Below are 15808 nucleotides of genomic sequence, written 5' to 3'. Positions count from 1 at the left end.
CAACTATCTGCTGTAGGCAAAGATATATTTTTTCATTCATTTCTTACTTTAAAGCATGCCATTAAATTGCCATTTGCTTCACATGGTTTAGTAGGTCATGGATTTATACAGCTACCTAGCATACAAATAATACTGTGAGCCAGTTGAAAAAATAGTTTTGTACCATTTTAGTTCTAATTTGTTACTGTTTTTCTGATCCACGTACTTACTACCTCTATTTTGTGTTTGTATTTTCTCTCACAGGTTATCAGAACTGACTATTGCAATTATTGAGCCACTCTCATGTGAGCTATTTTTACTTATAATCTGATTTCTTTATTAGATTATTGCTCTCAGCTGACTAATACTGGGTGATTCTCCAAACTTATATTTCCCAATGTTACCTGAAGCAGGTAATGACACAGTTCTGCTTATGGTGGCTAGGAGATGGCTCAAGGGAACAAGATCGATGCCGTCGTCCTCAGCGCGGTGGAGCGTGGCGCCCCCATTGTCCTCGTCTCTCCATGAGCAGCCCCAAGGATCTTCTCTCTTTTGTCATCTCTTTTTCTTTCCCTCTATTAATCCCCACAATCCTAAAAATTATCTTAGCAGAATATATTTTATCTATGCTCAGAAGGTATTTGACATAATTCATGCATGGGAAGATTTATCTGTTCCATATCTTTCTCCACTGATTACTCAACAATTTCGTTCTTCCCTGAATAATTAGCCTATGCTATGACTGTTTGTACCTACTTATGGAGCGTATCAGCTGTTTTCTTGGTTTATATAGTTTATATTTGGCCAATTTAATTGTGTTTCATCTATTACTTAATGTTTGCATAAATCATTATGATTTCAGGTTCGATTTAACGGCCGTTTTTCCATGGGAGTAAATGGGTAAATCAAGCCCGGGTCGCACAACAAGCAGATTCCTTTACGGAGGTAATCTACTAGGGCCTTTGTCCCCAGTTTTAAAGTTGAAGCATTGCAGCCATCTGCATCGTAAAATAGTATTTTACTTGAGAATTTGTAGGTCTGCGAAGTCAAATCAAATGTAGCCATGGCCTGTCAGATTGTAGAATTTTATTTGAGAATTTGTGGTTTCAATTTTTGGCCCTGCAGTGTTAGCTGTTCATGATCTATACAGAAAACGGGCCCTGTAGTGTAGTGTTAGATATTCATATCTTAAATAACCACATTTAGCTTGATGGCGCCCACAGACGAGAAGGACGGTCACAGCATGCCATGCGCATATGGCACTGGAGTTATTTGCTTCCATTCCTATGGGCCATGCTTTCTCCATCTATGCAATATCAGCTGGTGTTCCAGTATGGATTCAAGAGGTGGTCAATTCTTATGCTGTGGATAACAAGGCTCAAGCTCTGCTTCAAGAGTTAGCTGTGACAGGCACTAACAGTGATGGTTATGAGCTACAACATGGGTTAATTAAACTTCATGGGAAGATTTGGATTGGGGCTAACACAGGATTACAAACCAAGTTAATCCAGGCTTTTCATGCAAGTGCTATTGGAGGCCATTCTGGCATCCAGGCAACTTACCAGAGGGTACACAAACTGTTTGCATGGACTGGCATGAAAGCTGCAGTGCAGGAATTTGTGCAGCAATGCACTATCTGTCAACAGGCAAAACATGAACACTACAAACCTCCAGGTCTCTTACAGCCGCTGAGGATTCCACAGGGATCTTGGCAAGAAATATCTATGGATTTTGTCGAAGGGCTCCCAAAGTCGGCTGGGTACGATGTCATATTGGTCATTGTCGACAGGTACACGAAATATGCTCATTTTGTACCTCTGAAACATCCATACTCTGCTCACTCTGTGGCAAAGGCTGTCTTCAACAATGTTGTGAACCTGCACATTATGCCCATCTCTATTGTCTCAGACAGAGATCCTGTGTTCACAAGTCACTTCTGGAAAGACCTCTTTGCCATGTTCGACACCAAGCTACAGATGAGCAGTGCATATCATCCTCAGTTAGATGGACAGACTGAGCGGGTGAACCAATCTTTGGAAATGTACCTCCGATGCGCTGCGAATGAGCAGCCCAACAAATGGTTCAAATTTGGTTGCCTCTGGCAGTAGTTTTGGTACAACACCTCTCACCACACAGCGATTGGTTGCTCGCCTTTCAAAGCATTGTACAAGGAAGAACCACACTATGGGATCTTGCCAGGACACAGAACACCACTGCCAACATAGAAGTAAAAGATTTTCTGGCAGAACGACAATCAGTGTCGGCAATGTTGAAATACCAGCTGGAAAGAGCACAGAAGCGAATGAAGCATTATGCCGACCAGAATCGTTCTCACAGGGAGTTTCAGGTTGGCGACTCTGTCTTCCTCAAGCTGCAGCCTTATGTGCAACAATCAGTGGTTCAGAGGACAGTGCCAAAGCTATCATACAAGTACTTCGGTCCATATGAAATTGTGGCAAAGATTGGACAAGTGGCCTACAAGCTGGCGCTTCCGGCAACTACCAAGATACACAACGTCTTTCATGTCTCGCAGCTGAAGCCGTTCGTGCCGGACAATACAGCGGTGTCCACCGATTTTCCTGTGCACATACAGATGGACACACAAGAACTGGAACCTGAAGAAATTCTGGAGCGACGCTTATGCAAGAAAGGTAATGCGGCTCATGTCCAGATCAAGGTCAAGTGGACATCTCTACCACTGAGTCAAGCTACATGGGAGGACTATGATGTGCTGCGAGCTCGTTTTCCCAATGCTCCAGCTTGGGGGCAAGCTGGTCCTTCAGGGGGCGGTGGTGTTACGACTGCTGAAGCATTAGGTGCAAGTGACTGAGAGGAGAGCGGTTCAGTTATCGGACGGCGCAGGAGAAGGGTAGCTGTGGCTAGGATAGAGCCACGTGTCGCTGGGTGTGTGTGCGTTGGGCCAGGCGGGTTATAAGCCTGTGTGCTGTAAGGATCAGATCATCGAGGAATTAAATGATTGAACTGTGTCTTTCTTCTTCTCCAAGCTCTCTCTTCCCCAGATCTCCTTTCTCCCCACCGGAACCCTACCGGCGGCCATCTCACCGCCGGGCAGGACATAACAATAGCTGCGCCTGCACTTGTTTCTTCCCTCTACTGCCTATCCCCTCGCCGGCGTCCGTCCTTCCCCATCTCCCAAGATCTGCTCCGCTGCAATTCTCATGTCCCCTCCGGCGACGGCGACGGCCGGCTGTCGGGATTGACGAAGGTTAACCCCTACTCCTTCTCCCGTCCTTGGTTTGCTTCTCCATTCTGCACTCTCCTGCCCTGGATCTGTACATCTTTGTGCTGCTCCAGATCTAGAAATCTAGGAACGTGAGCACCACCTCCTGCACTGATGTTTGGTTTTATATCAATCTAGTGGTTGTCAGTCCTGCTGGTAGTAACTGAACAGCACATAGCACTCCAGAAATATGTGGTCAACTTTGGCCATGATCTGTTATGATAGATTAATAGTTGGGCTCTTCTCGATACAAGTATCTTCTTCAAGATTTCCTAGTAAATGCATGAAAAAAGTGAACTGAACTACTACTTGATAGTGTGATTGTCTGATTGTACTTCTTGCTGACCCTATCTGGCGAAATAAAAAGAAGTGTGAATTATTGTTGTAATGTTGCTCTTTGTTAAGATCAGGTAGGAATAATATATTCAGTCATTCTTGCTTTGTTTTGTACAGATCAAAGTCATTTGTTGCACTGGCATTATACTTTATGTAAGCTCAACATATAAATGTTATATATCAATTTGGTTCAAGTTGGCTGAGTAAAGTTATTGTCAAGGAAGGAATATAACGATTGTCATCTCACTTGGTTAAAGTTAGCTGGATGTGTTTATTTGTGAAGATCCATTTTATTAGTTCATGCCTTACCTGTCCCCCGCGCTGATGAGCCGTGGGTCCTGATCTTGCAGGCTGTCAACTGGGCTTGGAGGAAAAAGCTCGATGATCTTGCAGGTATTGCATATCTTCTTCTTTATTTTTGGTTACTACTCCCGGAGTACTATATTTTTACCTTTTTCACCTTTTTACCAGTATTACATGGTAAATTAGTTACAGCAGTAGTTTATGTAGAGCATGTAGAGGGAGTAAGAGCTTGAAGCTCTGGCACTGTTGCATGTACAGACTGCTAATAAATATCATAAACACTCAATGGAATTTAAAAGCCAATTTGAACAATGATGCAACCATATTAGTTTAGTTCTTGACCATCATTTCCCTGTTTTGCTGCTGCTTATGCAGATGATGAGCATGGCAAGCTGTTGTGTCTGTGCCGAGGTGCTGCTGCGTTATGATGCCTGATAATTGAGCTCCTCTTCTACAGCCTGTGAATCGCGGAGTTGTTGCTGGAGACCGAGATGACGAGCACGACAAACTGCTGTGTCGACGGCGACGAGCGCATTGAGCTGGTGATGCTGTTGTGGCTGCAGATGATGATGACGAGCGGCTTCGGCGGCGATGAGCACAACGAGTTGGTGAGCTGCAGATCAAGAAGGCGATGGTGATATTCAAAAGAAGCTGATGGTACAAGTTCTAGCAGAGTGACTCTTCCTCGTTTGGTTATGTTTTGAATGGGTGTAATGGATCCAGTTTTGAATGTTGGTATCAATTTTCCTAAGAAAGCATGTCAGAAATTTATGCTTCTTGAAAGAGTTCAATTGGTGCTACCATGATTGCTGAAATTTAGATAATCATGACGCTACAAATGTTGATGTGCGCATTTGTCTAGATTCTTGTTTAAATTATTTGTATAATGTTGTGTCTCGGACTTCCAGTTTTGTAGAATTGCTATTATTTTGATTTTCTCAATGAATGAACGATTGTCTATTTGTTTTATGTCTGAAACTGTAGAAAAAAAATCGGAATTGTTTGCTACATTATTTCAATTTATCACCCTTCGTTCCAGATTTGCTGATACTTTTGTGTCTGGGAGGCTGGAGATACTACCCCTCCCCTTGCTACCAAACGTACACAGGGAACGGACGCGTTTTCCCCCGGATCCCGAGCGGCCAGGGATATATCGGGTGGGGCTTTGGTTCCCTGGGTTTATGGGCCCTTGCAACCAAATGAGCCCTAAGGGGCACACAGCTTCATGACATGCAACCGTAGCTGCGGGCGTACACACGAAAGGCAAAACATTCGTGGAGCTGGCCTCATCGCTAGGATCACCGTAGATGGATCAATCCAGCTAGTAGATCCAATGGACATAAGAACTCAGGTGACGTGGCTCGCTGTGAGACCAGCAAAATGGGGTCATCTACTAAGAAAGAGAACATATGCTGGTATATACGTCCTAATTGCCGGAGAATTAGCCCATGCGAGGTAAATTGATTATGATCTTCTCTAGCGAACCAAGCCCCAATAATAGCCTATCTATGTGTGGCCTTGTTTCCCGGATCAAAAGAGGCTCCGTGCTCGCCAAATCGATACAGTCGATTGGAATTACTAGGCAGAACAGATCAATCGATCGTGGATTGATGTCGAACCGTATGTCCCTTCTTTTTCCTGCGGCTCGGTGGGCGCTGCCTGCCGCCGCCGGCCACTCCCCGCTCGCCGCCCGTCGTCTACATACGCCAGCGGCGCCATCGCAACTGGAGATCAAAGCAAGATACGGCCTGTCCGTTGCTCCGGCGCCTCGTGCAAGTGCTGACGAACCTATTTCTGTGATACTCCCTCAAACGACTGTAACTCATACATGATATCTATGCCTAAGGTATGTCACTCTATTTGTATTGCAATTCTATCCATATACATATCACTGGCCGGTTAGTTTTTTATAAAATCAGATAGAAATTTTGTATCACTTTGTGTACTTTTGTAGGACTATAGAATGAGGACTGAAGGTAAAATTTGTTTCTTTTAAATAGTTTAAAAATGATGAAAAAGGCAGGAATGGTTTTTCAAAGTTCATAGTATTAATGATGCAATATTTAGATAATATCTTGTATGCCGTTCGTCCTATAAAAAAATCTTCTATGGCATTAAGTGGTTATCGGCTTTCTCGCCCCCCCCCCCCCCCCCCTATGGTCAAATCCTGGCTCCGCCCCTGGATATGGGCGCCTAAGACAAATTAAGTAGGGTGTACGGTGCCACTTCTGGGTGCCATGGTGGGTGAGTGGGTTTGGGAGGAAGTGTAACAATCTCCGTAATCCTTTTCAAGTTTAATGAATTGTGATGGGCGGCATGTTTTTTCAAAAAAATAAATCTTTTGTAAGTGTGAGTGAACCTTATAGAAATTTTAAGCATTTCTAAGTATTTTATTTTACATGAAACTTTCATTGAATCTTTTATGTTCAATACTCTCTCGTTCACAAGATGACATCTCAACTTTATCTAAATTTACATGTATCTCACACTAAAACATATATAGATACATGCTTATTTTGACAAAGTTAAGACATCCTTTTGTGAACTAATGAAGTACTGATGAAGTTCAATTGAACAAGCATCGGTGCAAATTCGATCATACACTCCAGTAGGCATTACCCAACTTGTGTTCTCTTATTTTTGTTATGAGAATCCGGTGGATCAAACAAGGTTGTTTACCTTTCCAGCAAATGAAAAATATTTTCCAGGTCCAAGTCCAAGAGTCAAACTTCAAACTTCAAAGTCAAATAAGAGATTTTCCAAGAAATGAGGTGATGAGTTGAGCAGAAGAGACGGTCTATTTTAGTGATGACAGCAACAGAGAGCCTGACTCGACGAGATCGTCCCCTCGAGGCTTTCCACGGGCGTATACAATAATTCCGCGCCGGAGAGAATTCCGCTTAGCTTTCCGGCCGCGGCCGCAACTCTCCATGATGGGTCGCTCGACGATCGCCCTTGCTTCCTTCGTGGCGGTCTTCCCTGTACTCGTTCTTTCGAACGCCGGTGGCTCGCGGCTGTCTGCGCAAGTGACCGTGGGCGTGCTGCTAGACCTGACGAGCGACGTGGGGAGGCGGAGCCTCACCTGCATATCCATGGCGCTGGACGACTTCTACGCGGCGCATGCTGACTCCGGCATCACGCGGGTCGAGCTGCGCGTCCGGGACTCGCGGGGAGAGGTCGTCGCGGCGGCGCAAGCCGGTAAGGCCGGTTATGACTTATGACACACAAGCGTCTTAATTTTTTTTCGCGGCCATCAACCAAATCTGCATACTGCCGTAATAAAGCGTACTACATATGAAGTTAAAATTAGGCTTTGCGTTACGGTTTAAGAATGGAGCAGTTAAGGTTTCCGATACTATATCATCAAACATGCACACTATAGAAATTTTATTTTCATTGCCTGTTTGGACTTATATTATTCCAGTGAAGAAAGATATGGCGTACGAATATAGTCATCAGGTATATAACTATATGAAGATCTAGAATGTCAATTCGATATCAGTAGATCCAATGGATATGTTTTCACGGTTTTTGCTATGAGTTGACTGAGACTTAAGAAAAATCTCAGTCAACTGAGACATAGGCACACCCATGTTTTCATCATGTAGTTATTCAATATTATACTTACTTATTGATGTTTCCTTCTATATATTTGACCAAACTCAGTAAACTTCAGATTTTGACTAAATTACTGCACTGTGTACTTTGGGACAGATGGAAGCACAAATTCAACATTATAAGATGGTATACATCACTTCATTCAGCCAAAAATTTCAGCATATAAGTGGACACTTTCAACAACAGAGAACACAACTTCAGTACATATTAGAATTCATAACAAGCTAGCACACTTGCAGATGTAAAAATACAAAATGGAGTTTACAGCAAAAGCGGAGTTCACAGCAAAAGCCATAACAGATCCATCCTTAGTACAACACCTTGTTCATACTAATAACACCCTAAGATACCTAATTTATCTACTCAATGATGATCCTACCACTGATTCCTCCTGGTGAGATTGCAGCCATCCTTCTAGTACCTACACCTGGGCTAGTTGGAGAAAGAGAAGCCATCCTTCTAGTTGTTACACCTGGGCTTGAATGAGGCATTGCAGAGGGTTCAACAACTGTTGTGGAGGCTTCAACATCTTCTGATTTAGTTTTCCTACGAGGCAGTGGGTTAGGGAAGGAAAATTGCAGCACAAGTAAGAAAAAAGAATAGTAGAGTACCTTGACTTTTTCACTTTCTTTGGACGAGGAGATGGAAGCTCTTGTTCTAATTCAGCTTGAGTAGCATTGCACCCTTCTCTATATGTCCAAACTAATAGCACCTTTTGCATTGATATGGTCCTCTTTTTTCCAGGCTCTCCACTAGCCTTAATTCTTTGTTTCCTTGGCCTAGCAGCAGCCCTTTGTAGAGGTGGAGGAATCATCTCAAAACCAACATCAACCTTTGGCCATTTAGACCTATCATTCATTGGATTGATCTGAAATTCATAAGCCATCTTGAACCTCTCAACCGAATAGTAGTCATGCACAAAGTCCTCAGTTTTTAGTTGTCTAACTTTGCCAATTAGGTATATAGCATGAGGGCATGGTTTTCCGGAAACCTCCCATTTTGCATCAATTTCCATAAGAAAAAAATTAGAGGATTCCTTGAGATCCCTAAAGGCAGCCATCTGCGGTTCCGCTCTTGGAGTAGAAGAGAAGTGTTCAAAACTCCACATGCATTCATTAAAATCACCGAAAACTAGCCATGGTAGATCATGTCGAAGATGAAGATCACTTAGAGATGACCACATCAAATGTCGTTGTTCAACCCTAGGCTCCCCGTAAACACATGTAAATCGCCATTGTGGTAAATCAACAGAATTCCTCACCAGAGCGTCGATGTACCTAGCGGTAACCTCAATCACCTCAATATTCAATGACTCATGTTAGTACAACGCCAAACCACCAGACATTCCCTCACTATCAATACCATCAAAACCACGCAAACCAAAACAGGTTCTGAGACACCTCATTTTATCCTTCTTCTGCCTAGTTTCACACAGGAAGACTAGGTTGGGGAATGCGACAGTATAAGAGTCGCCATATCACGAACTGTCCGAGGGTTCCCACCCCCTCGGCAGTTCAATCCTAGTAGATTCATTGATCCTGGAGGTTCCCCTCCATGGAGCCCGCCAAATTCAGGTTGATTTTTCCATTCGTCTCTTGTCCTTCCATCACCTCATCACCATCAGTAGTGCGCACCCTCTTTGGTTCTCTCTTTGGAGGAGGGCTAGGTGGCACATTGCCTACTGGCGATCCTGACTGAAACTGGTTCACTAGAGCATTGACAACATTTGCTACAGGGCCTTCCTCACTCTTTTCTAACCCAACCTGAGCTTCTATATCACGTTTACGAGAATGATCAGTAATCACCAACATATTCCTTTCAGTTCCATCATGAGTATTATGTTCCGGAATTGACAAATCTTCTTGGTAAACCTCACGGTCACCTCTGCCCCTTCCTCGTCCAGCTCCACGGCCGCGAGTCCTACCCGAGCCAGTCATCCTCATACTCCAGGTTGCCTTCAGATCCTTAAAAACAAGAGCTTCTGGGGAATGAACTCCGTCACCGTGCTCATAGATGCCCAAGCATACCACACAAGGCACACCAATCAGGCAGACGTTCATACTTCACCAGAAAGATTTGGCGCTTATTGGCCTTGACCATGGAAGGAAAAAAATAGTGCGCTATAACAAAATAGCGTCGGCCGAAAAATACGATATTAGCGTGCTATAGCGCGCTAATAGCGCACTATAGCACACTATAGCGCCGGAATGATGTAGCGTGGGTTGTCTAGAAACGCTATAGCGTGCTATTAGCGTTGAAATAGCGCGCTATTTTTTTCCATGCCATGGACACTGTGTTTTTTAGTGGTCTCCTGACATCACACTTAATTCTAACTCTGAAAAAATTGCCAGAGAAATCATTGGATCTGTTCTCTGCAACTATCACCTCTCCCAACTTCGGTGCCATAAAGGGAAGTCTGTGAACTTATAGTATATGATTGGGTTGTGTAGACCAGAATGCTCATAGGACAGCTAAAGCCATCGTATGTAGTAAAGACTAGTAATGCACTCAACCAGAATACTATGTGACTTACTTACTGCAGATACTACATACTAGGCATGCTTCATGATGGCAACTTTTGGTGCATCTCTGATTCAGTCAATATTGGCTCAACTAATTTGTGTGATATGCATTTGCTTGCAGCTGATGAGCTGATCAGAAAACATAGAATACAAGCCATCATTGGGCCTCAAACTTCAGCTGAATCCGAGTTTGTCGCCTACCTTGGGAATCACACGCATATTCCTATACTCTCCCTGTCACCAATCCCTGCATCATCGATGCCCTTCTTTCTGCACACTGCACCTGATGAGTCCTTTCAGGTTGCGGCAATTGCTGCAATCCTTGATATGTTCACATGGCGCACTGCTACCGTGCTGTATGAAGACTCACCATATGGAGCTCACATCCTCCCGGCACTTTTTTTCGCTCTTCAGGGTTACAATTTACATCTCATGGATAGTATAGCTTTGCCGGTTGGTATGACTGGGGACTACCTCAATCAAATACTCTACAATATCAAGGAGACGCCCACTAGAGTGTTCATTGTGCATATGCTCCCGGATTTAGCTGCTCGCGTTTTCTACCAGGCGACTGTCGCTGGCATGATGTCTGATGGGTATATCTGGATAGCCACTTCCAGTATTGGCACTGTCGTGGATAGCCTCAGTCCTGACAAGATTGATCATATGCAGGGGGTCGTCACCCTCCGGCCTTATGTGGAGGCAACAGCTCATGTCATGAACTTCACTGCAAGGTTGAATGCAAGGTTTAGATTGGAAAATCCAGGCATTAACGATGTACACAACCCAAGCACGCAGCTGCTCTGGGCTTACGACACGGCATGGGCTCTTGCCAAAGCAGTACATATAGCCAGAGTATCCAGCTCAACACCTGGGAGAACACTTCTGGGCGCTATGCTCAACACAACATTTGATGGCATGGCTGGGAGGTTCATGCTGGTAAATGGGCACCTTCAGCTATCGTCGTATGAGATTATTAACATTGTTGATAAAGGTGCAAGGACGGTCGGTTTCTGGACACCTGAGTCTAGGATCATCAAGAACTTGAAAACCAGCGGGGCGAAAGGGCTGAACCAAATACTCTGGCCAGGTCATCTAGCCACTACTCCAAAAGGGTGGGATGTGTCATCGAATGGATCGCCTCTTCGTATAATCGTGCCTGAAAAGCAGGGTTTTAACCAGCTTGTTGAGGTCTCCTACAGTCGTGCAGCCAACAATTTTACTGTCAGAGGCTACTGTATTGATATTTTTGACATGCTCATGAAGAACTTGCCCTATCCAGTGGCCTACCATTATGTGCCAGTTATTGATAGCTCAAGCAGTTATGACAGTCTTCTTACCCTCGTCCGTGAAAAGGTCAGTATGGATTTGATAATTGTAGATATGAGGGACATACTAAGCGATATATGAAAAAATAACTCGTGGTTACAATTGCAGAAAGCTGATGGCATGGTCGGTGATACGACCATCACAATGAGCAGGATGAATAAGGTGTCCTTCACGATGCCCTTCACTGACACGGGATTATCAATGGTAGTGGTAATGAAGAAAGAAACGGATGTGGGCATGTGGATATTCCTGCAGCCACTGACAACTACCCTCTGGATCGCCAGCCTTGGCTTCTTCTGCTTTACTGGTTTTGTTGTGTGGGTTATTGAGCACCGAATCAACCCTGAATTCCATGGCACACCTTCGCAGCAGTTTGGCACTGTCTTCTACTTTGCTTTCTCAACTCTCGTCTTCTCCCAAAGTATGCATCTTATCATTGTTCACTACAGTTTCATTTTCCTTTTGTAGTATTGAAGGTTCACAAAAAGGATTGGTCAATGGTAACCTAAAGTAAATCATGTTAATTTCAGAGGAGAAGCTACAGAGCAACCTGTCAAGGTTCATGGTTATCATATGGGTATTTGTCGTGCTTATTCTAACATCAAGCTACACGGCGAACTTAACGTCCGTGTTGACAGTCCAGCGGCTCCAGCCGACAGTGAATAGTGTGCAAGATCTCCTAAGAAGTGGTGATTACGTGGGGTATCACAAGGGCTCCACTGTAGCATACTGGCTTGAGGGAATGGGCTTCCGCCAGGAAATTTTACTGGGCTATAACACCGTGGAGGAGTATGCTGACGCCCTACAGAGGGGATCTGGCAATGGAGGGGTATCTGCAATATTTGATGAAATCCCTTACCTAAAGGTCTTCCTTTCAAAGTACTGTGAAGGTTACACCATGGTTGGCCCGACCTACAAGTTGGGAGGCTTTGGGTTTGTAAGTTCCTTTCCCAGGTTAAAGATTTATTCTTTTTTTTTACGGTGAACGACAGAAGCTCAGCTTTTGCATTGTGGAAGAGGGAAATTGGTCCAGTTAATAGGAAAATCGGACCCACAAACCGTACATTGCACGGTTAATTCATGGAAACCAACAAAAACCACACAGACAACTCACGGCACATCATCTGTGCCGGATACAAGAGCCCCTAGACCTAAGAATAGAGGCCCCACCTTATATCCAACACAGACAAACACCGGAAACACACAAGTACTCTCGCCACTACCCACTAGCAGCGCACCGATGTGCACCCTCGCAACAAAGTGGTCAAGCATTGACCTGTATTGAGGCGCGCACCGCCTCTATCGACGTGTGTTGCTTCTTGTACATTTGCAGATAATGTTGCATCTTATCATTCGTGACTTCTTCATTGGCTTTCCCTTTGCCCTTGATTTTTGGAACCTCTCCAAAAGCCTCTGTCTGCCTATACTTTGCGCGCTTGGTTACAGGAATGTCACAATCTCTGTTTTTGTTGTCCAAACGGCCGCTGCGTCGCGTTATAGATTTATTCTACGTAGTAATATAGAATGATCATGCTTTGACTTTTGTTACATGTAATTACAGGCTTTCCCTATAGGGTCACCAATGGTGCACGACGTATCGCAGGCTATCTTTTTTCCTGAAGTACAGGAGGAGATGGAACGAATAGAGAAGAAATGGTTCGGTGACCCGGGAGCTTCTCAGAGCAAGATCCGCAACATCGACTCGTCCAGCCTTGGCTTCAACAGCTTCGGTGGGTTGTTCCTCATCAGTGGCACTGTGTCAGGCCTTGTGCTCCTTATCCACCTCTTAAGTTTCATCTACCATGATGGTGGCAAGCTTTGGGCCACGTCATTGCATAAATGGCTGGATTTCATTGCCGTCGCCAAGGACTGGAGGTTGCGGATCTTCAAGGGGCAATATATCGGTTCTTCGAGGAATGGTGTCGATGTGAACCAGCATCATGGAGCTACAACAGAGACTGCTGACATGCATGACTCACACTTTTGACTCCACTCCACAACAGAGGCTACAACAGAGGCTGCTTCAATGTATCAGTTCTTCGAGGAAAGGCTGACCCTTGGGTTTTATAGCATTTTGCAGCACTATCGGATAGACTTTTGTTTGCAGTTCTCTTTTTTACAATCTGTGCTGGTGTTGCGAGAAAACCAGTTTAAAGTTGTGAAATTTTCAGATCATGTAGAAATTAGTCAAAGATTAAAATGTGATGCATATGTTTGATAGGTTCCATCTTGGACAGTTAGATGTGCAGAGATTGAACTATGGAGTGTTGCCTAAGTTGAATGATGCTAATAAAATCCAACAATTTTGCTCCATTTGTCTCCATGTATCTACAAGCTGATTACTAAATCGATTAGAGTATATCCTTATGCTGATAAGCTTTTCAGCATTCTACAAAATGCTTCTATTAAGAAAAAAATATTATTGATGGTATTATGTTTCTTCATGAATTAACTCATCATACTCTCATGTTAAGAAGAAGACTAAAGTCTGAACTTACGAATCAGTGGAAATACATTCTAGAAGGAGCTAGAAAGTTTCCTATTTCTGTGCATAAAGATATTATTTCTTGGTCACTTAATAGAAAAGGGGTGTTTACAACAAAATCCATGTATCAACATTTGGAGAGAAGTTTATATGATCCAAACAATAAATTTATTTGGAAATCCAAAATTCTTCTTAATATAATTTTTTTTCTTATGGAAATTGATGCAAAATGCACTGTTGAGTAGGAATAACTTGAAGAAAAGAAATTGATCTGGGAATCCTCTATGTTATTTCTATGATCAGACTAAGGATACGAAACATCTACAAGGAAAAAAAAAACTTTTGAGTAATATTTCTTGAGATCACATGTGTTGATTATCTTTATTTTGTGTGCTTTTCTGAAACATTGGGCAGGGCTTTATAGAGAAGGGGAGAAGAATGTGATTATTTAGTGGAAGTTTATTTCTAATTTGATTAACTTGAACCAAATATCATGAACAAATGCAAATATAAGTGACTGAAATCTGGTTTTTTTTCAGGCAATTGCACGATAACCAATAAATAAATGCAGCTGCAAACTAAAATTAGTGATATTTTGTTTAAACAAAATCTAGCTGCTCACTAATATGTTTCCAAACAAGACTTCGGTACAAAAAATCTTGTTTACTGGTACCTATGTATAACATATGCAGAAAACAAGGTTCTGTCGGCCCAGTTTTCTTCTCCTATCTAACATAACACATGCAGTTATCCTGCATGGCTTAAAAAAGATCCAGCATTATATATTTTTTAAAATTCAACTTTGATGCGGTAGAACCTAAAATCGGAGTTCTCTCACATTAGTTTTGACCATACCTCTTTATAGAATTGGTTGTCAAAAAGTACCGCATGTGATGTTCAGATATTTTCTACTAACCGAAGCGAAACCGCAAGATATCACATAAATTCAACGGACATGGCTCACTTTAGAAGTTAACTAGTGGTTGGGGCGCACCATGGGGCGCCTCCTTGCTGGCGCTCTGCGCCCCATTCCATCTGAATTGCTAGGTAGGCTTCTAATACAAGTGCCCAGTCCGCTCAATACAACACAAGAAGTAAAACAAAGGTCAAAGGCATTTCCACTCATTTGCCATTCTGTTTTCTCAGAAACAAGCTGTTCAAAAATCCCAAACTAGTGAACATAAAACACCCAAAAATCCAGGAGATAACAGATACAACACCCAAAATTTCTTATTCCACAAATAGATCTGAAATGAGAAAATGCCAAAAAGATAACAAGAAGAAACACACAGATACTATAAAATCACATTGTCATGCGAACCTGACATCTTTAAGTAGCTGTGAGGAGAAAATAATAGACCAGGAACTAAGAGCATCTCCAGTCGCGTCCCCCAAAGCGTCCCCCAAAGGGATTTGGGGGACGCCGGCCAAAAAAACGTCCCAGTCGCGTGCCCCAAAGGCCGCTTCGGTCCGGACGTGCTCCAAATGTTGTCCGGCGTCCCCAGCCCATCCCCTGTGTATAGAGTCTCTACCGGGGACGCCGGACACGACTTTTACACTTACTTTTTGTTTGGAGGTCGCGTTTGGGGGACGTGGCTAGAAAAGGGACCTTCTCCAAACGAAAATTTTATCCGGACGTCCCCCAAACGACTAATCCGGCGCTTTGCCCGGACATCATTTGGGGGACGCGACTGGAGATGCTCTAACATGGCTGAACATTTGTTCAAGGACATCATGACTGTAATTTCGTCTATATCTCGTCCCTTATTCTTTCCAATAATTTCACACACAATCCTAGAAAAGTCAAAGGAAACCAAAGTTTTATTTTATGCCTCAATCGCCTACAAAGAGAAAAATTACACACTAGCATGTCGTCATGTGCGACGAATCCTGCTGCAGGTCGCGGCACGAGGCGCTGCCATCAATCAACACGGTGCCGAAGTGACGGCCCAAGAGGGCTGTTGGAAGGGGAAAGGGGCTAGGGGATGGCAGTGG

At 43.5% G+C, this 15808-nt stretch overlaps 2 protein-coding genes and 1 long non-coding RNA gene across 3 annotated transcripts; all 3 read left to right on the top strand.

Annotated features, from left to right (window-relative positions):
• The first annotated feature begins 2245 nt into the window (after nucleotides 1–2245).
• On the top strand, nucleotides 2246–2809 carry LOC139833553 (uncharacterized). The gene has a single exon (XM_071823855.1). The coding sequence runs from the start codon at nucleotides 2246–2248 to the stop codon at nucleotides 2807–2809; it is 564 nt and encodes a 187-aa protein (XP_071679956.1).
• Nucleotides 2810–2945: 136 nt separating this feature from the next.
• On the top strand, nucleotides 2946–4828 carry LOC127317897 (uncharacterized). The gene is made up of 3 exons (XR_007861512.2): nucleotides 2946–3205; nucleotides 3907–3949; nucleotides 4235–4828. It is a non-coding gene; the product is annotated as an uncharacterized lncRNA (long non-coding RNA).
• A 1862-nt stretch (nucleotides 4829–6690) lies between these two features.
• Nucleotides 6691–13623, top strand: LOC127317896 (glutamate receptor 2.8-like). The gene is made up of 5 exons (XM_051348500.2): nucleotides 6691–7057; nucleotides 10121–11355; nucleotides 11437–11749; nucleotides 11859–12265; nucleotides 12890–13623. Exons 1-5 carry the CDS (start codon nucleotides 6790–6792, stop codon nucleotides 13313–13315), a joined length of 2649 nt encoding a protein of 882 aa, XP_051204460.1. The 5' UTR covers nucleotides 6691–6789; the 3' UTR covers nucleotides 13316–13623.
• The last annotated feature ends 2185 nt before the right edge of the window (nucleotides 13624–15808 follow it).

Source organism: Lolium perenne, chromosome 7, assembly GCF_019359855.2.
Source record: "Lolium perenne isolate Kyuss_39 chromosome 7, Kyuss_2.0, whole genome shotgun sequence".
NCBI lineage: Eukaryota > Viridiplantae > Streptophyta > Magnoliopsida > Poales > Poaceae > Lolium > Lolium perenne.
The sequence above is the reverse complement of the archived record's forward strand: the minus strand, read 5'-3'. Positions and strand labels throughout refer to the sequence as shown.

Coding starts and splice junctions, on each gene's coding strand:
- LOC139833553 (XM_071823855.1), top strand. CDS start 2,246: ATGTTGAAATACCAGCTGGAAAGAGCACAGAAGCGAATGAAGCATTAT.
- LOC127317896 (XM_051348500.2), top strand. CDS start 6,790: ATGATGGGTCGCTCGACGATCGCCCTTGCTTCCTTCGTGGCGGTCTTC. Junction 11,750..11,858: donor AACTCTCGTCTTCTCCCAAA/GTATGCATCTTA, acceptor TGTTAATTTCAG/AGGAGAAGCTACAGAGCAAC. Junction 12,266..12,889: donor AGTTGGGAGGCTTTGGGTTT/GTAAGTTCCTTT, acceptor ATGTAATTACAG/GCTTTCCCTATAGGGTCACC.